Source organism: Diceros bicornis, chromosome 17 (genome assembly GCF_020826845.1).
Source record: "Diceros bicornis minor isolate mBicDic1 chromosome 17, mDicBic1.mat.cur, whole genome shotgun sequence".
Taxonomy (NCBI): Eukaryota; Metazoa; Chordata; class Mammalia; order Perissodactyla; family Rhinocerotidae; genus Diceros; species Diceros bicornis.
The window spans coordinates 25,186,975-25,212,662 of record NC_080756.1 but is presented as its reverse complement, the minus strand read 5'-3'; the positions used below and the strand labels follow the sequence as shown (position 1 = coordinate 25,212,662).

General features: G+C 38.6%; 1 protein-coding gene across 5 annotated transcripts in view; it reads left to right on the top strand.

Moving 5' to 3' along the window:
• The window catches only part of TMEM117 (transmembrane protein 117), a 444,048-nt gene that overhangs the window by 87,198 nt on the left and 331,162 nt on the right, over window positions 1-25,688 (top strand). For all 5 annotated transcript variants that reach the window (XM_058558458.1, XM_058558460.1, XM_058558459.1 and 2 more), the window contains one exon: window positions 929-1,061. In XM_058558458.1, the coding sequence (XP_058414441.1) occupies window positions 929-1,061 (133 nt within the window). The remainder of the gene's footprint in view (window positions 1-928; window positions 1,062-25,688) is intronic.

Sequence of the window (25,688 nt, the reverse complement as noted above, 5' to 3'; positions counted from 1 at the left end):
CACCAAGCTCCATAACACACATACACACCACCCCAGCCCACACATGTGTGCACACGCTTGTACATGGGTATGGATATTTTAGCTAAGAATAAAATTTAGTCATCTGTCTCTTACAACAGATGGATCAATTGGATCTTTGTGTAAGTGAGGTCTGCCTTGGTTTTATTGCCTGGCCACTATTGGAAATGGGTCTATGGAAGCAAAGGGAATTATAGGAATTTATGCATTTGCCTTAAGTAGTTTCAGTATGAATGAACCAAAAACGTATTTGTGAAACAGAAAATAGCAGGTAATAGTGCTCTAATTCATCTTTTTTTTTAAAGTCAGGAGCACTTTATTTTTATTTTTTTTGTGAGGAAGATCAGCCCGAGCTAACATCCATGCTAATCCTCCTCTTTTTGCTGAGGAAGACCGGCTCTGAGCTAACATCTATTGCCAATCCTCCTCCTATTTTTGGCCCCTGAAGCCCCAGTAGATAGTTGTATGTCATAGTTGCACATCCTTCTAGTTGCTGTATGTGGGATGTGGCCTCAGCATGGCCGGAGAAGTGGTGCGTCGGTGTGCGCCTGGGATCCGAACCTGGGCCGCCAGTAGCGGAGCGCGTGCACTTAACCGCTAAGCCGCAGGGCCGGCCCCGTAATTCATCTTGTTTTTATGCCAGCATAATGAATGATCTCTGTATACTAGATTCTCATGTTAGTATTATTTTCTCTAGGATGATATAGGGGTTGTTTTGAGCTTCATCCATGATCACATATTTACAAAAGAGCAAAAAGGACATTATTATATAGTGGTCTCACTCATAAGCCAGTCCTATGGCAAAGACTTCAGAATAAAATGAGATAATAGAGAGTCACTAAAATAAAGCAAAGATGTATAAATTTTGAGTTACGATGTATACTGATTTCTGATAATATTTATATTGCAGGTCAGTTGCTCCGGTTAAAAATGTTTCGAGAGGATCATGGGTCGTGGATGACAATGTTCTTCAGCACAATTCTCTTTCTCTTCATATTTTCTCACATATACAACACGATTCTTCTAATGGATGGGAACATGGGGTAGGTTATCTTTCCCCTTTCTACTGTGGTGAGTGTTATGTTTGAAACTTGTAAGAATTCAAAGAGAATTTTTTAGTTTGTAGTAGGCTAAATCTCCTTCACAAATATTCTACCCTAAGTAGGGGTAATCTGTGCATTTTTTTTACTTAAGACATTTAGAGTCCTTTCTCCAAGAAGCTTATAGAATTTTACAATACTTATGTTGTGTTCCTTATTCTTTAGGACATCTCTGTGGGGTAGATTTGAGGGAAGGTACTAATTTCATTGTAGTGACAGAGAGAGTGAAAATCAGGAAATCTTACTGATTTGTTTATACTCACATGATTAGTAAACCTGGGCTGAGATGAAGATCTCTAGATTTGGAATTCCTTTGCTCTGCAATGCCTGGCTAAATAAAAGTGTCTGATACTGGTAGCATTTTTTTTTTTCTTCTTCTAACTCTCTTGACAGTTACAACAGAGAGACCTTTGTTATAAGTGGGTCATTTTAAAAGTGGGCCACCCTGTATTCAATCCAGCGTTGTGATCTATACTTATCAAATCACTAATCAAGTCATCATGGCATGAAGACGTGCTAACAAGTAGACTGCAGGTTTTTTTTTTTTTTAACTTTCTTCAGTTCTTGGTTTGTTCTTAGTAAGTTTTAAGCGCCGGATATAAGAAGAATGGCTTAGCCTATGGTGTTAAGAATTAGATTAGTCACAATAATAAACCACTTTAGATATTTGTTGAGCACTGACATAGTTCCTAAGGAAGGTTTTGATCTATCCTCCCCAATAGATTGGAAAGCTGAGTAATATCCTTTTCTTCTAAATATAGGCTAGACAAGATCGTTGGCCAGTTCTATAATGCAATTGTCTTGATGTTATGTATGGATTTTGACCACCACTGTTCAATTCTGAGAGGGATAGCTCAATTAAAATTTTATTGTTTTTTCCTCCACCATTAAAGGAGATGAATAGTAAAGGGAAAGCAGGTACATCACAAGGTTTATACTTTAGTCCATACTAACAAGTGGTAAATTCAAGAATGTGATTTTAGATCAAATGTTCAGGCTTTAGGAAGTTATTAAAGTGCTTTGTCTATAATTATTTTTTGGGCTTTTGAATGATGCCATTAATACCGGGTCTATTTTTAAATGGTGGAGTTATAGACTCTAACTCATGGCTACTCAGGATAAACCTCAGCCTTAGAGCAGTGCCTGTAATAATAGAACAAGGCATGGTTCTGTTGGAATTACCTAACGCAACCCAAGGTCTGTCTGAGAGGTATTGTGCACTCCCGGCACTGGGACCATAGGGGAAGGAACCCATGTAAAATTTGCATTTTTTAAGCTATTTCTGGAAATAATAAATTAAACAGTATATAAAATATATCCTTTGCTCAGAGGTTGACTTTTCATCTATTTTTTTCTTACATAGAGTTAATGAGGTCTGTGCTAATCAGAAGTGCTTATTCTGAGGAAAGAAGCAGTTTTAAAAGTAATAAATTAAATGCAATAATAAATAATCCCTGGCACATATAGCTAATAATAAAAAAAGCACTCAATAGCTAATAATAAAACTAATCTTAATGAGAGCTAACGGTTATTTAGCATTCAGTACCAGACGTGAATTGTCTCAATGAAACCTCACAATGACCCTATGCAATAGCTATTTTTATTATCTCCATATCACAGATCAAGAAACTGAGGACCAGAGAGGTTTTTGTCACTTGTCTAAGGTTACATTATAATTCAATCTCTATTTTCAAAAATAACAGAGAAGGAGTTGAGCTATTAAGTAGTGAATTCTAGTAATACAGCCTGCTCTTAGGGTAGCACAGATTTGATTGATGGTTGATCCTGTTACTCAATCACCATACGCCCGTTAGGCTTTCTTTGTATTTTTACCATCCAATGAATTTGAAAATCGAAAGAAGTAGGAGATATGTGCAGGAAACAAGAGAAGGGTTAGTCTAGAATCTATGTGTATCTATCTTAACTAAAATTGAAAGTGATTCTTTTTTTATTCTTAGACTAAATACAGTATTCCATATTGTTATTTAACTCTTGAACTCTTTACCAATATGCCTCATCTTTGTTGGAAAAGGATAATTTACTTAGAGGACGTTTGAATGTTGCCATTTTGTTTTAAAATCCAAAGCAAGGGACAAATGGTTTAGTTCTACAGATAAAAAGATTAAATCACCATTTATAAAAGATGCATTACTAATTTTTAGGACACACACCATTTGAATTAGTGAGCACTTTAAGGCAGCAATGTAAACTTGGAGGAAAATCAGTTCTTAGAGCAAATGGATACAGCTGTGCTTCTGAGGTCCTATAGGAGACACCATGCTATCTGAGACATTGCCTCATCTTTTGTAGGGCGGGGAATGGTGGAGCCATTGCGTGTAGAAAGGGCAATAAGCACACAGATATCACAGTTGATGAGTTTTATATCAGAGGATGGCTGGTGGTAGAGAAGAATTCAGGATTCTTTAGACTGAATCTGATTTGCACTGGGGATTCCAGTGTGTCCTGGTTTGTGGATCTCTCCAGGAATGTTGGTCTAGAACCATTCCGAAAAGGAATTCAAGGATTTTCTATGATGACTAGACCTGTGTTCATATATTTTAGAACTCCTTTCCAAACTGGAAGCCTTTCAGGCCTACAATGAGTGGGTTTAGGGTTTCAGAGAGGAAGAAAGGAGTTTCCCTAGAGTGATTTGCTTTTGCTTTTTTCCCCCAGTTTTAAGATTGGGTGTAAATTTAGGCTAAGCTGGAGTCCCTTGATCCTTTGTTACAAAGAACAAAATCTCTAGGTTTATCTGACCAGAACCTCAAGACTGTTAGCCAGAACTGACTTGATAAGAGTCAGGTTGCCTGCTCCTGGTTTTCTCAGTGTGGTGAATTCCCTGAAGTCTGCGCTAACTCTTATGCCTTCAGCCATCTGTGGGGATCCAGGCTGAGAGGCAATCAGATGGAGAGGGAAAGAGGTAAGTTAGCTGGCTGGGCTGAAAGGGACCAAGGCTCAGACAATCCATACTTCCTACCACTACCAGGAAAAGTCTCCCTTACCTTGGATGCTCTTTCCGCCCCTCTGCACTTTACACCACCAAGATGGTGCTTATCATAACTTCTTTTAGTCACCAAGACAAAACTAAATTCATCCTTCTATCAATGTTTGAGGTTATAGATGAGGATTCTGCTGCAGAGCAGTTTCTGATCCTGGGCAGAGTTTTACGTCTAGACATTTTATGAGCAACTTCCTTTTTACACGGTGGCAGACTAGGTCACCTGAAGCCTCTCCTACTACAAAATCCTTAGAAATGCTGGAAAATACAATGCAGCCTAATAGACTCTTTTTAAATGCATCACTGAACTTATCCAAAGGTAAGAAAAAACCCAGAGGCCAAAAATGAAGGATCTGAAAGTCAAGGCCATGCTTCTGTGAAGTGACACCCAGAGGCAGTGACTTAGGGACTTGACTTTTAACTTTCACGTGAGGATCAGAAACAGGGATTTCGGCTCCTATTAAGTGAGAAATTGAAACAAAAGCCCCCACATTGGATAATCCTGCGAAGTGCTACAGAGAAAGGGTAGACCAGAAAACCCATAACCTCTAGCACAGGCAGCATCTAGGAAGCTGGACTGATTTAGACTGAGCTTTGGGTGGAAAAAAAAAAATCTTCCAGGGAACTCATAACCACAGATGTGGTTTTATGGTTTTAATATACATTTTCCTTTGGATTTTAGAACCCCCAAAACATCCGTGGCCATTCTCTCCTCCAAGTTTCAGATTCCTACTACTCTCTGAAATTCCCACAATAACTTCTAGAATTCCTCTGGTTCATTATGTAGAGCAATTTATTTCCCTGCCATCACAACTTCTGTCCACTTTGATTAATCTGGAACCTTTCCTTTCATAATTAATGCATTTTCCAATTAAAGAACCAATACTCTGAGATGAACATCGCTGCCTTCTCAGAACATGATGGGGCCACTGCCACGGCATTTTGGTTTTGTCTTGTTTGTTTTTAAAATAGAAACTGTCCTTTTACCTTTCATTCAACTCTGTGTTTAATTAACTATCTCCTGGGAGAGCGAAGGGAAGATACTCAAAGAAAAAGTGGCAAAGCAATCACCTAAGTTAAAATTGGGATTATGTAGGAATCACAGTTCAACAAATATGCTGGCTCTGACTAAAGCCTCAAGAAAGTGAGATCTTAATAGGAAAGAAATGTGAAACCATTTTCTTCCACAGTGTTGGGACTTGATTTGATTAAAAATGATTCTAAATAAATCTTCCTGCAGTTTTTTTTTTTTATTTCCTCTATGTTTAACTAGGTATCTTAAAGCCAACCTATTAGAAATTGTCTCTTGGTAGAGATGAAAAGAGGTGTGCCCCAAAGCCCAGGTTGAGGTCTTTATGACTAGAAACGGAGCGAGTCACATAGGGCTGGGAAGGGTTTTTGGTGTTTGGACACTTCAAACCTTTTTTGATGTTCTTTCTGAATAACTTCTTCGTCATGGAATTTTTATAGCATCCAGAGTACAAAGCCCTAATTCAGGAAAGGCTTGCCTGGTCTTTTCAAATATCCCAATTCCCCAAAGAATAACACATGTATTATGTATAGAGAATGAAATGGTGGGAGAGCAAAGAGAACACATCGTGGTTGATGTGCATAAAAAGATCCCCAAAAGAGCCACTTGATGGCAGCAAAAGGCATGTTTTCAGCACTGGTTGCTTCAATGTATCAGGCAGGTTTTCTCTGAAGAGAATCTTCCCTCTTCCGGATTTCTGAAACTTGGTATTGAAATATTCGCCTTCCTAGTTGTTAATGGACTTTTTGAAGAAATCCACTTAGCGAGCTCTATAATAAGCACTTATTATTTTGTAACGTGCTTGGCCCCTTTTTATGTTCTAAAACGGGCTTAAATAATAGTATACATAAACATGTATATGTAGACACATACATCCATATATTTATAGACTTATTTCAGTATTACAAGGATAAATATTGTGTTTAGCACTGAGGAAATTAGACACTTTACTCACTTATAAAAGTTCCTCTGTGAACTGGAATAAATTTCTAAATACTGCATACTATTTGGGGCAGGATATGCAGAAGCTGATGTTTTCTAGTGTTAATCACAAAGAAAAGTTTTATTTTTTCCTGATACAAAGACTTTTCCAGAGGGTTGTTACAAATATTAATTAATACATCAGTATATGTTAGGTATTACAGAGACTGAAATTAAGAAATAAGACAAAGTGATTCAGGCAATTTTGAAAATAAGTATTAGTGTTCATATTCAGGACCTGGAAAAAATGAAGACAAGTATGAGTAGGTGGGTATAATGGAAATGGAATAGACTCTGTTTCTCTCTTCCATTTCCTTTCTGATAAGTTTTAGTAAGAACTGATGTGGAACACTCATTAAAGGTCAGAGTGTGGTGAGCACACTCGGTGAGTGTGATATGATCAGGGTGATTGGTCTAGGGGAGGTGACAGGAGGGAATATTTGAAATGGACACTTTCCTAAAATCTAAAATGCATGGCCTTTGTGTACAGTGAGGGCAGCAAAACCCAGCAAAGATAAATAGGAAAAATAAGCAAGCGAGAAACTAGCATAGAACTTGTCTACGGGCTGGATGACATTGTTCAAGATCTAATGCTTTTTAAAGTCTATGTGCACAGCTGCCCTAGCCCTTAGCCTCTCCTACTCTTCTCATTTTTTTCTCTTTATGTTTTTTTTATTGAGGTAACATTGATTTATAACATTATATAAATCTCAGGTGTACATCATTGTGTTTTGACTGTTGTGTAGCCTGCGTCGTGTTCACCACCAAAGTCTAGTTGCCAATGGCCGATACTCTGGTCCATCAGTGTGTCCATGCATGTATTAGAAAAGTCTCATTCAGAGCTGCAGTTTCGGTTGCCAGAGGTATATGTTTCAGCACATTATTTTTCCCAAAGCTGAATTCCTTTAATGGAGAAAAATTCAGGGTGAGATTTCACTGCAGGCAGTACTTTTTTCTTTACTAAGTTTACTATTTTTAAAACCTTTGCTAATGCTTTCAGATTCCTTATTCAAACTTTTTTCCTCTTTCTAGTCACCACTGATCTAGAAGTAGGAGCCCTGATAACATGTTTTTCCTGTTAAGAACTGTGATTGTCACTTGCTTTTGCTCTTCAAATACAAAGTTGGTTGACCTGCTACCATTGTTTACACTGGTAGCTTCCTCCTAAGGAAAGAATGTTTGTGTGTTTGTTTCTGTTTTTAAAGGTGCTAAATTTATTTTGGGAAGTGGCAAGAAAAAATTGGAATAGACTTTAAACTATACAGTTTTTGTATGATCTAAACTGACAAAATTATTGAAGTACAAATCTATCAATTTAAATTGTAGTTAATGATAAAAGAGGTTTGATATTATCTTCAAAGTGGTGGGTGTATAGGTACAGGATGGAGGTCCTGGGCACGGTTCAGGAGCTGGGGTGGGGAGAAAGCTTAGCTGTAAGTATTCATGAAGCCTGGAACTACTTGAGTCAATAGCTGAAAAGCTTGATTGGCTGCTAATACAAGGCTGAATGCAAATTCTGCTGGAGTGGTGCTTTAAATAATTTGTTGGCTTCACTCTTAATTAGGCTAAACATTGACTTGCTTGTGCGATTAATTCACAATAATAGCACAATTAATTACTAAGGCTGGGAGTAAGGGGCAGAGCTGGTTGCTGAGAATAGGTGGTGAGAAGAAAAGCTGGAAATGAATGGCTGACTCTGGTCAAGAGGGCTGACCCAGTGGGGCACCCAGAGGGAGGGAGGCTTGGTGAGAGAGGGAGAGAGGCAGAAAGGGAGGGAGGAGGGGAGAGAGAGAGAAAAAGAGAGGAAAAAAAGAGAGACGGCTAGAGGCTGTATAGTAATAGGGCACAGTTCACTGCTTTTAATACTATTGGTTTCGCATTACTTGGTTTTGATAAAGATAAAATAGCACAGCATATCCAAATTATCACAAGTTTACTGCTAGTATTGTCTGAATTGATGAAGTTTTAAAATATTAACGAAAAACACAATCAATGTTACATCCTTATTACTCTGTGGGAGTGCATTATCTGTCCAGAATCCACATTGATTTGACACACTAAAGAAGTGTTCTGTGATCATTGTTCATAGTTGCTTGTTTCAACTCTCTCGTTAAATAGTTTATCAGCTTGTTACATGGGAAAAATTCTCATCCAGGAGTCAGAATACCTGGATTTTAGCCCCATCTTAGCTACTGATTGGCAAAAATAACTCGGAAAAGTTAGCTTCCTCATTTTTAAGGTATGGGTTGTTGCTGTGGGGTTGTTATTAGTATTACTATTATCAACATCATCATCTTTATTATTAATCTGGGGGAAATGCGTGCTTCTAAAGTGGAGAAATAAACTATAAATAAACATGCAGTAGAAACAGCATGGACTTTTGTCCTGACCCCCTTTTGCTATGTGACCCTAGGTGAACTTCACTTTCTGAGCCTCAGTTTCCTCAAGTGTAAAATAGGATATTAGAATCTACTTTAGACTTGTTTTGATAAAGACAAAAATGTACGCAAAGCAGTTAGTACGGTGCCCACTGTATAATGAACTCCTGATAAATGTTAGTTGCTATTATAATAACTTATTATAATAAATAAGTTTCTCAAGTAGTTTAACTCGCAATAAAAATTAGTTGTTATAGGGCCGGCCCCGTGGCTTAGCGGTTAAGTGCACGCGCTCCGCTGCTGGCGGCCCAGATTTGGATCCCGGGTGCGCACTGACGCACCGCTTCTCCAGCCATGCTGAGGCCACGTCCCACATACAGCAACTAGAAGGATGTGCAACTATGACATACAACTATCTACTGGGGCTTTGGGGGAAAAAAATAAATAAAATTAAAAAATAAATTAGTTGTTATAATAACAACAGTAAATACAACAGTATAATAACAACAGTAATTTGTACAACAAATACATGAAATGATGTAATTTATGGCAACGATTTTATTATATTGTTATCATATAACTATAATAATTATTGTCAATTTCAAGCAAAATGCCCAAATGAATGCCTGACACCAGTAGGTCTTCAATAAATATTAATTTCCTATGCCATAATACATAGTCTTAAATATACTTGACTCATGGAGTGAAATTAGCACATGGAATACACAGCACCTGGCTCAAATGCTATTGGAATGCATCTTTATGAAAGTACATAAGCTGTTCCTTATTTTGTTTTTCATGAATGAAAAGTAAATATAGGAATCTAATATAATATTTCGTGAGGGTCCAGAAGAGGAAATCAAACATATTGTTACCAAATAATTATTTGCTAATTTCGATCTTTTTGAAAAGAGGGGGAAAATGTGATGGAATTACGGATGACATCATGGACATAGTGGTCCAAGCGTGTGTGCATGTTTGTGTGTATCCATTAACTGGAGACTATATAATAATGAATCTCTTTAAGTTTCATCTCACTTCCTTTTTCCCAGTGGTGAGCACACAGGAAATAATTACTTTCCAGAGATGGAAAATTGATGTATATAATAGCTTGAGGCTTAAGGTTTACCAAAGGTTATATAGTTTAATCTAATAAATTAATAGGAGAAGGCCTAGCACCAGCTGAGAAAGTGACATTTCTGTGACAAGTTATCCCATTTGTAATCTATTAACCCCATGGTTATTCTTGATGAATGAAAAATAGTAAACAGAATTCTATTAATAAAATATTTCAGCATTCAAATAGTTCCCTGTTAAGGTAGCATCCATCACAGCACAATTGTCTACACCACTCTGGACGCTTACTTAGGAATGTCTCCAACCTCTTGTTCTCTGTTTGCACCAGGTCAGGAGGATAATGCCTTTTTCATGATGGAGAGAAGTGAGTCTGCCTGTGCTTTCCTCAATCGCATTGGAGCTGGTTAATTTCTCTCTTATTTCACTTTCCTTTAGGCTACCAGCAGGGTACCCTGACACTCTACTTTTTTTTTTTTTTAGAGAAGCAAATATGCATAACATACTTGATTAAATTAGTGTCGAAAGACGTGAAAGAGCGTAAGAATTGCAATATTGAAATTCCTTAGACATGAGATACTCAAAGACCTATCCTGATTTAAGTAACATATTCAATGAACACCCTTACCTAAGTAACTATTTTACATCCTTTACAATAAAAGGTCAATATAATAGAAACAAAATATGAAGAAAGAGAGGAGCTATTGGATTTTGACTTATATTTTGTAGCCTACCTAGTTTAATTCTCTCTCTCTAAAATACATATTTTAAAAGATTAGGAGGGGCTGGCCCCGTGGCTTAGCGGTTAAGTGCGTGCGCTCCGCTACTGGCGGCCAGGGTTTGGATCCCGGGCGCGTACTGACACACCGCTTCTCCTGCCATGCTGAGCCCGTGTCCCACATACAGCAACTAGAAGGATGTGCAACTATGACATACAACTATCTACTGGGGCTTTGGGAAAAAAAAAGGAGGAGGATTAGCAATAGATGTTAGCTCAGGGCTGATCTTCCTCACAAAAAAAAATTAAAAAAAAAAAGATTAGGAGGATGGTTCCCAGGTAAATTGCAAAGCATACAATGTTCAACATGCTGTGCAGCAACAGGAAAGAATATATATATCACATATAAAATGCTTATATTCTTTTAGCAAAAATATTAATAGATTTCTTTGCTTCAAGATTGTCCATATACCATCTATATAGGCATACTCTGTTATTTTTAATATATTAACAAAATATATATTATATGTAATATATATTATTCAATACATATATGTGTGTGTGTATTTGTATAAAATGTCCATTGTTAGGTAATTAAATTTATTTATTAATTAAACCATTTTATTTTTATTAGAGAATTTGATGTGCAACTTTAAAGCTAAGCATGCAAAATAAATCATTGATGATAAAGTTATGAGTTACTAAACAGAGATAAGAAGTTGTGGCAGTAAACTAAACCTTTCAGAGGCATCTTAATTAAATATGTGGATATACATAAAACTGATAAGTCAATAGGGTTTCATAGGTCTTAGACAAGCTATAGATGTGATATTTCTGTTGGCATTATGTCAAGTTAATGCAGGGCTCAGCAAAAAGGAGAGAGCTAAGCTAGACAATTTCAGCTTTTTAAACACATTAAGCATCTGGAGAGGGTGGCCTTGATTATCACTTCACTACGTCCTCTAAAGGTGAGTCAGTGTAGGGTAAGTGTGAAAATTCAATGACAAACTAGTCAAGAAGCTAGATTTGTGCGCTCATATGGTGAATTGCTTCTAGAGAATTTGCTTATTACCTAGACTCTTCAGGCTTTGGGAGGATTCTGAATTAAAATTCACAACAGCCATTTCTCCTTATCTCTCTTAGGAACAAGGTCTCAGACAGAGCCAGAGCTATTGACACTGTTGATCTCTCTGAGCTTGGCCTCACGAATAAAAAACATTTTCTGAGTACCTACTTTGGGCACCAATCACCAGTTATAGCTTAAAGACTGATCTCCCTGAGATCAAAGGAGTCTCCAGAGCTGGTTCAGGAAGCAGGTCACAGACACATTTTGTCATAGCCAGACAATGAGTGATGACCGGTTGCAAAGACAAGGTAAGAATCTACAGCTAGGACATCCAAGTCAAGGTTGACAATAAGAGATTACCTGTCATGGTTATAGACTAAACTCAAAGATTACTTCAGAATCAGCAACAACGTAGAGCGAAAGTCAGTTTTGAAGAAGTTAATGAAAACTATGGACCTTCCTCCCCAGCCTTCTAAATTCTGCCTACAATATGAGGGAGTTTAGCGACTCCATGTTAAAATCCACTAAAGTAGATGTCTCAGAATTAGGACACTAAACAAGAGGCTATAATGATGAGATCTTAAAACTAAGATATATCAGTCAGGATAGGTTAGAGTCTGTCTTAGTAACAAGCAAATCCAAAAATTTCAGTGGCTAAGGGGCCAGCCCGGTGGCGCAAGCAGTTAAGTGCGCTTGCTCCGCTGCAGCGGCCCGGGGTTCGCCGGTTCGGATCCCGGGCACTCACCAACGCACCGCTTGTCAAGCCATGCTGTGGCAGCATCCCATATAAAGTGGAAGAAGATGGGCACGGATGTTAGCCCAGGGCCGGTCTTCCTCAGCAAAAATAGGAGGGTTGGCAGATGTTAGCTCAGGGCTGATCTTCTTCACACACACACACACAAAACAAACAAACAAACAAACAAACAAAACAAAAATTTCAGTGGCTTAAGACAGCGAAGTTTATTTTTTGCTCATACTACACTTTCATTGTGAGTCAGCTGGAGGGCTCTGCTTCAAGTCATCCTCTGGGATCCAGGCTGAAATAGCAGCTATGTTGCTAGTTGTTCTTGGGAATCTCAGAGCAGTAACTCCACATTCTGCCTGAAAGTGACAAACATCACTTGTGCTCACAACTCTTTGCTTAGAGCTAATTATTTGGCCTCACTCAAGCACAAGGGGCTGGGAAGTGTGGTCATACCATGTACCTGGAAGGAGGAGAACCAAAAACATTTCATGAACAACACTTCTGACTACCACGTGGGAACACTCCTACCTCAACTAGGAAATGATTACGTACTGAGATCCTACTTCTCCTTCCTATGTACAGTGCCTTTAACATCCTTGTCCACCTTCTAACACAGTGTCTTTCTTTCTATGAAGAGGATATATAGAATGATTTTTTAAAAATCATCATAACTATGATTTGACATAAAAGGCATGGGTGAATTTCACATCAAAGTCTAATTCTTATTCAGTTGTATATGGTGAAGTGTTTTACCTTCCTATGTCTGAAAAATGAGGTGAGTCAAGAACACAGTTGAAATTTGATCAATTAGAATAGAGGATCCAACTGAGCCTGAACTTATGCACTCCTCCTGGTTGCCCTGGCAACAGGGCCCTCTTCCCATGCTAGTAACGTTAGAGTCTGAGTGAAGCAATAATTGGAGGTACAGAAATATGTGTTCAACTCCTACTTCTGAGAAAGTTAGGGGAGGAGTTTGCTATAGGCAAAGAATGAGATCATGAGAGGGGAAGAATTTGAATTTAAAAAGAAAAAAAAAATTGAGCCTGAGCTTGAAAGATTCTGGGCATAGCACTGCATACAGCATTGTGCCTTCCCTGACTTTGGTTGAAGCTAGGGTAGATGGTAAATCATGTGGTTGCATATCTACATTATCTCTTCCATCATAGCCCAGCAAAAGCACTGGACTGGGATATGGTGCCTGGTGGAAATTGGCTTGGATTGGAGCCATCTGCTGTGTAGATTGCTCTGCCTGCTCTGACTTTTACCCAGGAAGTTCTCATTTGCCCGGAAGGGTCAAGAGGGAGTCAAAACAGTCTTGCCCATATTATTCAGTGAATTTAGTTTACTTTGTTTTTAATGTCGTCCTTGAGTATATTTTATCCTTGCCAAATATGTCTTTTCAAATTCTGCTCAACAGTCTGCGACTTTTCTGTTTTTATTAAATATATGTTGCATGTGCACCACTGCTTGGAGAACTGAGAGATTGGGAAGAGCCAGTAATGAGCACTTCACTCTTTCAATTCTATTTTTTCCTCCTTGAACCTTTCCCACTAGAAAAAGAAGAGTATAAGAGGTGCTCTATTCCACTCTCTGTTACTCCCAAAGCAAATCCCCCACAAAACAGAATAGAAATCAGGAAAAACACACACACACAGCATTACCTAAAAATAGAATGATTTTTGGGGGCTGGCCCCCTGGGGTAGTAGTTAAGTTTGGCGTCTTCCACTTCTGTGGCCCAGGTTCACTGGTTTGCATCCCAGGTGCAGACCTACACCACTCGTCAGCAGCCATGCTGTGGCAGCAACTCACGTACAAAATAGAGGAAGATTGGCAACAGATGTTAGCTCAGGGTGAATCTTCCTCAGGAAAAAAAGAATAGGATGATTTTGTAATTTATTATCTAAACCAGAACACTTTTGAAATTGAAAGGGAGTGCTGCTAAGAAGAACACAGGAGAAAAGGCAGAAATGCAATGTTCAGGGCTGAGGGGAACATATAGTTATCTACCTAAAAGGAGGAGGAGAGAATAGAGAGATGGGGAGGGAAAGAGGATCCTCTGGGGATGTTCTAGAAGGAAATCTTGGCCTTGATGCACACTGGGTATTCCTGGACAGTTGTAACTAATGGAAGCCAAGTTCAGTTTCTAATAGGGACCATGAGATTATTTTAAGATTAAAGATCTCATTACTCTTTTCCAGTAATAACCTGTATCAGGTTAAAATGTAGTAAGAATGAGTTACTAGGCAAAAAGTAAAGTCATAGGAATCCATATGCATAGTGAAGCCTCAGAAAGGGCCTTAGTGATGACTAAAGAATGGAAAGGTTAAGGACTTACTCACCTGTAAGAAATTTGATTCCATTTTCTGTACCCATGACTATAGTGTAAGAAAATTAAAATCAGTTCCATTTTGCTTAAGGCAAACCTATCAAGCCCCATTTTTCTCAGCTCAGATCTCAATAGGAGTAAAGAAGAATCCTTGTAATGTGAGAAAATGACTGTAACTGTGTGTAGTGGCCAGCCCCTGAGATGGTACTGGTGATTTCTGCCTCCTGTGTTCAAGCCCTGTGTTCCCCTCCCCTTGAGTGTGGATTGAACCTAGTAGCTCACTTCCAATGAATGGAACATGATAAAAATGATGGGATATTACTTCCAAGATTAGGGCTTCTGTCTTGCTTGGCCTTCTCCTCTCTCTCTCTCTTTCCCTCCCTCCTTCCCTTCCTCTGTCTCTCCCATCTTCCCTCCACTTCTTCTCTCTCTCTCAGAGCCCTTAATATGGGGGAAGCAAGCTGCCACTTGGGAGTAGTCTTATGGAGAGGCACAGGTGGCAAGGAGCTGTCTCCAAACAACAGCCAGCAAGGACCCCCCGGTCCTGCCAACAGCCACATGAGTGAGCTTGTAAACATCCTCCCCAACTCAAGCCTTGAGAAGACTGTAGCCTCGGCCAATATGGTGATTGTAGTCTGTGAGAGATCCTGAGCCAGAGGACCAGTTAAACTGTGTTCAGATTCCTGCCTTATTGAAACTGTGAGGTAATAGATGTTTGCTTTTCTAAACTGCTAAATTTCGGGATAATTTCCCAGGAGTAGGTAACTAATATAATGTGTTAAAATAGTAAGTTCTATGCGATAAAATGTTCAGAAAGAAAAAAATATGTTTATACACACACATACACACACACACGTACATACGCGTCTAGAATGTATAATACAAGATCCCTATGTATACTGGGTAAGAGTTTTCCTGTGCTCTTCTTCATTCTTTGCACTAATTTTACTTTCTGCTCTGTTTCCTGGATGTCTTCTTCTATGTTGATGGTGGGGAGACTAAATCTCCCATAGAATATTAGCAAATAATCAACAGAGAACTCAATCTCAGGCATAGAGACCATATATTGTATTATACAGTGGATATTTGGGAGAAGCACTGCTGATGTTTCTTATGGAAACAAGAGAGAAAATTTTCCTGTGCGTTCTCATAAAGAGGACCCTCTAAAATGTAGAGAATGACATCCCCAATGACATTCCTAGCAAAATCTGTATAGTAAATAGAACAGTGAATTTTAGCTAGCTGTTTCAAGCCTGTCAATGTGGTCTTTATTTCCAGTTTTAAGGACTGACCTAACTGTAGGTATGGCACCCAGGTGGAACTTATTAGTTTCCAAGGAGAATGTCTTGCCTATTTGACTTTTTCAACAAATCAAGCATCAGGGCGTAGATGTTTGTTAAATTTCTTCTGCAGATGGATGGTTGTCTTTTGGAAATGGTTTCAAGTTCTATTATAACCAAGGAAAAAGTAGTTGTCAGGTAACATCTTAATTTTTTTCTGGCTATTTAGTTCTATGATTTATTGTCCAAAATCTAATTTTTTTGTTTTTAGTATTTGTTACAAAAATGGTAAATACTCAGCTTGAAAAACTGCTAAGGAAGGTTAAGTCCAGGCGGCCTCTCATACTATTCTAACTGTAGGGGTGACTGAAATGCTGCAGGATTTTTCTATTTGTCTCTTTAGCTCAGTACAGATTCTTTAACACCTATACAGATTATAAGTGCCATATGCCACTTTAATTTAGGAGTAATGGTGTAATGCTCTTTCAGTTGGGCTTGAGAAAGTACCTGTATTTAAAACTATTCCCAGATTTGGCGGTTTTTACTGCAGCCTGCACACGGAGAAATCATTCTTACTAAAATCACTTAACACTTTCTCGTGAGCTTTGTGTGACACACTGATTTATATGTATATCCTTTTAGGAGGAAATGAGTTTGAATTTTACTTCAGGAAGTTAAGAATTATATTGCAAGCGGAAATATAAAAAGATATGATAAAGCCCTTTCTGCTAGTAACGTCACAGCATCCCTCATCAAAGAACGCACAACGGAGCCATAGAAATATACTTTTCCTGTGCAAAATGAAGCAGAAAATTCCCTTTAATGGTTTCAAAAAAACATAGAAGCAAAATACTCTTTGTGATAGATGTCTGTTAGTGTGCAGTGCAGATTTATTATCATTCCTTTAAAAATTAATTTAAAATTACACCCCCGCCCTCATATAAAAACCCGTGGAGGCTTCTGGAATGCACTCTGTACTTTTTCCTTTCTGTCGTCTAGCAACTTGCTGATTATGCTCTCACACTCGCTGAGAGGCTTCAGCACCTGCCTGGGTCTTGCTCTTTGTCTCACGTCTGGCCAACAACCTAGGTGTGGCCGAAATCCGCAGGGTCACCTCTGACCTCCTTGTCAAACCATCCACGGATACTTCTTAGTCTTTATTTTGCTTGACTTCTCCCTCCAGCACTTGGCACTGTGCACCATCCCTCCACCATCCCTGCCTTCTTTTTTTTTTTTTTTTTTTTTGTGAGGAGATCAGCCCTGAGCTAACATCCGCCAATCCTCCTCTTTTTTTGCTGAGGAAGACGGCCCTGGGCTAACATCGGTGCCTATCTTCCTCCACTTTATATGGGACGCCGCCACAGCATGGCTTACCAAGCAGTGCGTCGGTGCGCGCCCGGGATCCGAACCAGCGAACCCCGGGCCACCGCAGCGGAGCGCGCGCACCCAACCGCTTGCGCCACCGGGCCGGCCCCCCTGCCTTCTTTTTTTTTTTTGTGAGGAAGATCAGCCCTGAGCTAACATCCGTGCCAATCCTCCTCTTTTTGCTGAGGAAGACCGGCCCTGAGCTAACATCTATTGCCAATCCTCCTCCTTTTTTCTTTTTGTTCCCTTTTTCTCCCCAAAGCCCCAGTAGATGGTTGTATGTCATAGTTGCACATCCTGCTAGTTGCTGTATGTGGGACGCGGTCTCAGCATGGCCCGACAAGGAGTGTGTCAGTGCGCGCCCGGGATCCGAACCCAGGCCGCCAGCAGCGGAGCGCGCGCACTTAACTGCTAAGCCACGGGGCCGGCCCCCATCCCTGCCTTCTTGACATGCTCTATATTCTTGGTTTCTATTTCCATACACTCTCTTCCTCTTTTTATTGTCTCCTCTCAAGGTACTGCTTTTTCGTTCTCTTTAGGTTTTCATTTCTCAGGGTTCTAATCTGATTTTCTTACTCTTCCAGGCTCCTTGTGTGAGACCTGCCTTCCTGGCTTGACTGATTGTCTTACAAGGGTGATTCTAAAATATTTATGTTTATCCTCAATTTTTCTTCTGAGCTGCATATCATACTAACTACTGCAAATATCCATTTGAATATCTTAATGATATTCAGCTTCAAAAATACAAAATTGAACTCATCTCACACCCTACCCCCTACCCCTGCTAGCCTCCTCTGTTCCATACCAGTGAATGGCACTGTTATCTAACCAGTTGCTAAGGCCAGACACTTAGGTGTTGTTCATTCTTTCTTGCCCTCCTTTATCTCGTATGTGCAATAAATCACAAAGGCTCTTTGAGTCTACCTGCTAAATATCTCTCAAATCTAGATGGAGTTAGGTCTGCCCTCACTGCTATTCCCTTATTATTTCTTCCTTGGGTTTCTGCAACAGCTGCCCCTTTCCATTCATTCTCCACGCTGTGGCGATTCCTCTAAAACACAGATATCCTTGCTTACAACTCTTCAATGGATTTTCATTGTCTTCATAATAAAGTCCAAGTTCTCCCCATGGCTTAAAAGGCTCCAAATAATATGACCCCAGTTTACCTCATTATTCTGCTCTTTCGTTACTTTTCCCCAAAGACCAAGTTCCAAGCAAAGTGAACTTCCTTTAGTTCTATGAATAAGACATTCTCTTCCTCACCTCTGCGTCCTCAAATATGTCCTTCTACCCCTCTACCCGCTCACCTTTCCACTGCTTTTCCCCTGGCTAACTCACGGCTATTCAGGTCTCTGCTTAGACATCACTTCCTCTGGGAAAACTTTCTTAACACTTAAAGGTCAGGTAAAATGTTCCTTCTATATATTCTCATAATACCATGTATCATCTACATCCTAACAGTTACCGCCCTGTGTGTTTAATTGCCGTTTTACCAGTATCTATTTCCCATCAAATTTTGAGTTTTATGAGGGCAGTGTTACCAATGCTCATTAATATTTTGATTCTCCTCTTCTTCCTGAACACAGACAAGATTTTATTTCTATATTTCTGAGCCCCTTTGCAGTTAGGTAGAGCATGTGATTATAACCAGAAGTGATGTGTGCCATTTATTGGCCCACGCCCTTTTCCCCAGTGTGGTTCTTCATACTCTGTTCTCCTGCCATGGTGACTGAGAAGACCACGTGTTCCAGATGGTTCAGCCACAGGTGATGAGCCTCCATCAGCCCAGGTCTTTGAGTGAGCAGAGGCCCTGCAGACTGCATGGCACATGTAGCATGAGTGAGAAACAAACGTTTGTAGTGTTAAGCCATTGAGATTTCTGGTGGTTTGTTATCATAGCATCATCTAGCCTCTTCTGACCATTGCATGCAGGGCTTGTGTCTGTTCTCTTTGCTGCAGTATTAACAGCACCTGGTGCAGTGTTTACCTGGCACATAGTAAGTACTCAATAAATATTTGTTGATTGAATGGACTTGTTGAGTTTTCTTTCCAAAAGATGTATGATGTAGCACTCTATAAAGGTGACATTTTAGATGATACTACAGTGAACTGAAAGAATTAACAGAATTCTCAATTGCCTGAATTGCTACAGGAGAATGAATGACCAACAGGTATAGGAAAATCTTGTAAATGCTTCAGTGGTGTAGTACCGTGACACTGCATTTCCCATCAAAAAGTAACACTACTGGACCAGCCCCAGTGGCCTAGTGGTTAAGTTCAGCATGTTCCGCTTCGGCAGCCCAGGTTTGGTTCCCAGGCGTGGACCTACACCGCTGGTTGGTGGCCATGCTGTGGTGGCGGCCCACGTACAAAATAGAGGAAGATTTGCAACATATGTTAGCTCAGCGTGAATCTTCCTCAAGCAAAAAGAGGAAGATTGGCAATGGATGTTAGCTCAGGGCAATCTTCCTCAGCAAAAAAATAAAAAAATAAAAAATAACACTACTGACCACATGTTAATTAGATATGTATTTTGAATGATTTTTCTAGGAGTGATGTGTCTATGGAACTACTGTGTTTACTACTGACATTTTATTTATTTATTCTTTAGCTTCAATCAGCCTTTCAAAACTTTTCAGTTCACGCATCATATTTTGTCAGCATTTCTCCACGACTAGGAGTTTGCAGAGAGAATGAAAATATGAAAAATATAAAGCTACTTTACAACCAGAAGTTGTTACTCTGAGTTAAGTGATGGATGCATGCTTTTTTACAACATTGAGGTATTTGTTATTTCATATCAATATCTTGATATCTACAGTCTAAAAGTGCCAAGTGCAGACTTGGGTGGGTGAAAGAAGTTCTTCATTTTGGTTGCTGTGTTGCTTTAGCTCACTTGATCAGAGATGGTGTTAATGTGGGCATAGCCCTCATTGAACTGAGGTTCAAACCCTGTATGCATCATAGCCACAGCTTGCCCTCCTCCCTCCAGCAGTGCAAAACAATGGCTGTCTGTGGCCATTTTGACCACTGTGAGCATGAATAGGTGTTGTGCTCTGAGATGTTTGCCTGCAGTTGTTCTAGATTTGTGACAATCTTCCTGCTCTCTTATATTTTATCTTTATGGAGAAATATAATTTTTGTTAGAAATAAACATGTCTGGGAAGTGCTACAATTTTCTCCATATATTTATTGCTCTTCTTGAAAAAGGAAAGCACGTACAGAGGAACCAAGAACTAAGACTCTGGAGTTGGAACAATGGACAGACCTTGCGGGTTTAGAGGATTTCGAGAGACATTGATTGTAATTGGGCCAAATGTAACTTTTTCAATAAGGTGGTGGAGGTTTGAGTCTTGGCTCTGTTTATTAGATGTCAAATCTTAGGCAAATTGTTTATGTTTTTGAGCCTCAATTTCCATATCTATAGATTGAAGAAAATACCTTGTGGACTTGTTTCGAGGAGCACACGAGATGATGGACTTGAAAGTGTCCACGCAGTGTAAAGTGATGTGGTCCTTTCAATGATGATGTTTTGTTGTTGTTGTTAATTTGTTTTTCTCCAGTGACGTGCTGCTAAACATATTAAAAAGTGGTTACTACTTTGGAGTATATTTAGCGGAAAAATCTGAAACAAGACTGGCTGTCCTTTAGCATGGCATGAACTTGAGGACTGTCATATGCTTACTGCTGCGTTTGGGTCCTTGGTTTGGGATTAGTTTCCAAGATGGTATAATTCTTACTGAGATACTTCTTTAGATGCCTGCTGTTTAAAGGAAGCTGCAGGTGAACTTCTCTGACTATTCCTAAATCAAGATTATGACCCATTTTTATACGCCAAATTTAGAGACTTTCTTTTTTAAAATAGTGAAGTTTGCTTGAGTACTGAGACACTTGAGAAGCTGAAAAAGACAGCTTTGCATATTTTTTGTCAGTTTAGGTATATTAAACAGGAATTCTTATAGATTATACCAGAACTGTATGTGACTTAGTCTTTTCCTAGTTGTCAGGCAAGAGAAAGAAGGGTTTGATTAAATTGAATAAAGTAACTTTTTCTATGTCCTTCAGTCATTTGACTTTCAGCCACAATTGGAAGAGAAGAGTTTCCTGCCTTTGTCATGCTCTGGAAAGATCTGTCTGTGTCATTCTACCTGGGTTTTTCAGCTGACACAGACCTGTGACGTTTCACTGTTTTTTCTCATCGATCTCAATGTCTAGAGAAGCACTGGTTGTATGTCTCTAGTTGAGTCTCAAGATTAAAGACTTTTAAAACTTCAGCATTTTAAAATTTGATTTTATTCAGAAAACTTCTCATCTTATAGGAAAATATTGATATTATTGTTTGTTTAAAATGAAAGAATATGTAGCCGGAAATTACTCTTTGCAAAGTAACTTTTGGGAAGTACTTGCTCTGTTTCTGAGTTCTTGATCCTTTAACATATTTTCAAAGAGTGCTTAATGATTAAATACACGTTAGACTAACTGATACCTGATAGTGGAAGGATGCTTCTTTCTGTTCTCCTGGAAGTGAAGAATTTCTGTTCTTACTTCTCTTTGTCTTCTTAATTTAATAACTAAGATAAACACAATTTGTGATCTGTCCCTCTGTCTTACCTTACCTTGTTTCAGATGTACATTTTTGTTGTTTTTTATTCCAGTTATCATGTATTTAATATAACCTCCTCAACTTTACTACAACGTGGAAATAGATTTTTTTTTACTAAAAAACTAGAGACAATTATATCTTCTCCTGTCTTTATATCCTTTTCTCCCCAGCTTTATTGAGTTATCATTGATAAAAATTGTACATATTTAAGGTGTACAATATGAGGATTTGATATATGTAAACATTGTGAAATGATTACCATAATCAAGCTAATTAACATATTCATCATGTCACATAGTTACCTTTTTTTTTGTAGTGAGAACATTTAAGATCTACTCTCTTAGCAAATTGCAAGTATAAAATACTACGTATTAACTAGAGTCACATTGCTGTACGTTAGATCTCTAGACCTTATTCATCTTGTATAACTGAAACTTTACACTCTTTGATCAACATCTCCACATTTCCCCCTTCCCCCAACCCCTGGCAACCACCCTTCTACTCCCTGCTTCTATGAGTTCAACTTTCTAGATTCCACATGTAAGTGAGATCATGTACTATTTGTCGTTCTGTGACTGGCTTATTTCATTTAGCATTACATCCTCAAAGTTCATCCGTGTTGTCACATATGACAGGGTTTCCTTCTTTTTAAGGCTGACTAATATTTCTTTGTGGGTATGTACCACATTTTCTTTATCCATTTACCCTTTGATGGACACTTAGGTTGTTTGCATACCTTGGCTACTATGAGTAATGCTGCAGTGAACATGGGAGACAGGTATCTCTTTGAGACAATGATTTCCTTTCCTTTGGGTATATACTTAGATGTGGGATTGCTGGCTCATATGGTAGTTCTACTTTTAATTTTTTGAGGAACCTCCATACTGTTTTCAATAATGGCTGTACCAACTTACATTACCACCAACAGTGTGGTAATGTAATTTACCTTCCCTTTTTTCCACATCCTTGCCGATACTTGTTATTTCTTGTCTTTTTGATGACAGCTTTTCTAACAGGTGTGAGGTGATGTGTCATTGTGATTTTGGTTTGCATTTCCCTGATGATTAGTGATGTTGAGCATTTTTTCATGTATCTGTTGACTATTTGTATGTCTTCTTTTGAGAGTCACGTCCTTAATAATATTGATGGGTCTGTTAATAATACATAATGTTAATATGTAATAATATGTAATACTCTCTGAATGTTAGTCTTTACTTATGAAAATTTAGGGGCAGTCTGAAGCCCAGGAAGGCTAGGGTATTAACAAGGAGGACAATGTAATGCGTATAGCCCCTCAAAATCAAAATGCCATTCAGCATTTGCCCTCAAACACTTGACAGCCAGTGAATTTGTTGCTGCCTCACAAATGCCCTGCCTTGAGCTACCACTTGTCTGCCTTGTAACTCATCTTTCCTGTGACCTAGTTCTTAGTCTGGTTTTCATTGTTAAGTTGTCACTATAAAATCTCTAACTGGGCTATGTCCTTGGTTGCATTTTTCCTTGTATTAGTCTCAAAATCCTATTTTTATTTTTTATTGTATCAGAGGATATGGTCAGGAAGACAAATTGTATTTTGCAGGGGAAAAATAAAATTAGTTCCTTGTGTCCTTGACTATACATATTTGTAATGGCTTTGGGGTCAAACTCTGCTTCAGATCCTGTCTCTGCCACTTTTCTAACTCTCTTGTCTCCGGCTATAATAATTATAGATAATACTTATCAAGACCTTACTATTTGCCAGGTGCTGTGTTACATGATTTATATGTATCATTTTATTTAATGCTCCTGAAAATCTAAGGAGGAGAGACTGCTAACAGAGATTAAGTAGTTTGCCGACGGTCATGTAGCTGGTACCATATCGAGCAGAGTCAGAATTAAAATGGAGGCTTTCTGACTTCAGAGAACCTGCAGTTTTAGCCACACTGAGTTTTCCCAGCTATAAGGCAAAAGTGGTAATACCTGCTTTATGGGATTAATTTAGTGATCAAGTAATACAATGTGTGCAAAATGCATTCTTTTCTTTTTAAAATCAACCTTTATACACCAAATGTTAGCAGATTCCCAGGGTACGATGCATAGTCCATTAAGCAAGGATGATTTTTGCTGGAAACCCAATGCTTTTGTGATAGTGAGTCATTATTTTATACTAGAAGAAAGTGGAAAGTATTATGGTTTTAGGATGACATGGAGGATCACATGTTAAAAAGAGCAGGAGCAAGATGACCCTCAGCTGTCTCTAATGGTGTGCGATTGGGCTCTAGATCTGCCTCTGGCCTATCAGCCTATCAGTAGTTTGGTTGATGGTAAAGTAGTTAAAGGAATCAGCATTCAGAAGAGTCTCCGTACTTTAGAGTGATGGGTTGAAAGTAATATGAGTAAAATTAGAGACAACTTTAATCCACACTTGGATTAAAAAGTCTACCAGAAAAATATAGGTTGTACTCTTAATAGAGGTTTGTTTAGTAAAGCTCTTAAAGTTTTAGCTGACTGGAGGCTGAATGGGAATCCCTAGCGTGTCATGACTGTCAAAAGAGCTAATGCCATCATACGTAGCATTGTTTTCCGAAATAAAGACATGAATGGTACTCTGCAGTGTCAGACCATGCCTAGCACATTTTGACCAGGGTCTCAGTCCGTGTGCTACAGGGTCCATTGGCCATCTGCTTGCATTTGGAGGCCAGAGCACACTTATAAAGGGTTTTCTGACTATTTTATTTAAGGAACTGTTAAATCTGGGTTTTAGTCAGGGGAATGTTATTGCTATCTTCAAATACTTGAAGAGCTGTCATGTACAATTGGGAGTAGTCTTAATCTGAGTAGTGCCAGAGGACAGAAAAGAAGAAAGATGAATGGATCACAGTTATAGAGAATCAATTTGGGCTTAATATAAGCAAGAGCTTTTTAACTATTAAAGCCATCTGAAACTAAAGTGACTGCTTTGTTGGTATAGCAGTGAGTTAGTTCGCTGCCAGTAGAAGTTCCCTGCCAAGCAGCTACTAGGTAAACCACTTGTCAGGGAGAATATAGAAAAGATTTCTGCTTTGAGTGACTGGTTAAGCCTGATAACCTCTAATGTCTCTTCCAAGTCCAAAATTCTTTAATATTATGAAAAACAGGAGACATAAATGTTTGAAACAGAGCAAAATGTTGCCTCAGAAAATTAAATCTAAAGGAGGAGGAATGTGGATTCTACTACAGAAATTGCATTTTCAAGAGATAATAGCTTTGTTATTGTACAAGTAAATAAAATTTTCTTTTCATCTATAAATAGGAATGAATTTATCATTTTAGGACAAGAGTACAAATGTTGGGAAAATTGAATGTTTGAGTCAGCTTAGTTTCCCCCAAGAATACAATGTTGGAAGTCAAATTATCAGAGGGATCCAGGATGAGTGTCAATCTGAATAAGGGAAATTGGTGCACAATTCAGTATTTAATCATGTCAGATTCTAATGTCTCCATCTCCACGAAAGTGAGATATCTGCTAGGCTGACTCAATCTGCACATTGACTTGACAGGTGCCCTCTTTACTGGGAAAAGATGGCTCCAGACAAGAAACCCGCACACTCTTATTTACTAGCCATTTCCCTTCTAATTAAATACATTAAAAAATAATACCTTGGATCAAGTTATAGTTAAATTTTGTAGTCTTGTAGTTATTTATTTTAAGATACTTTTATTTTTGCTTGGTCCTATATTTTGCTTGGATCCAATATGTTATATTGCCCAAATTTCTCATGAAGTACCTTATTATGGCCCGTATTTTTAAAATTGCCTATTTTGATCAAGTTTCTATAGATTAAAGTATCCAGGAAGACCAGTGATGAACTCTTTTTTTAAATTGGTAGTAAACTTATTATGATTTAATTTTTTTGTTACCGTAATTATTTTATCTACTTCCCCACATGTACTTGACAAGTTTTTGAGATGGCATTTTAATATTTTTCCCTTTACTCATATTGAGAAAAGATCTCCTTTTCCTTTTAAAAATCATTTTGTCTGCCTT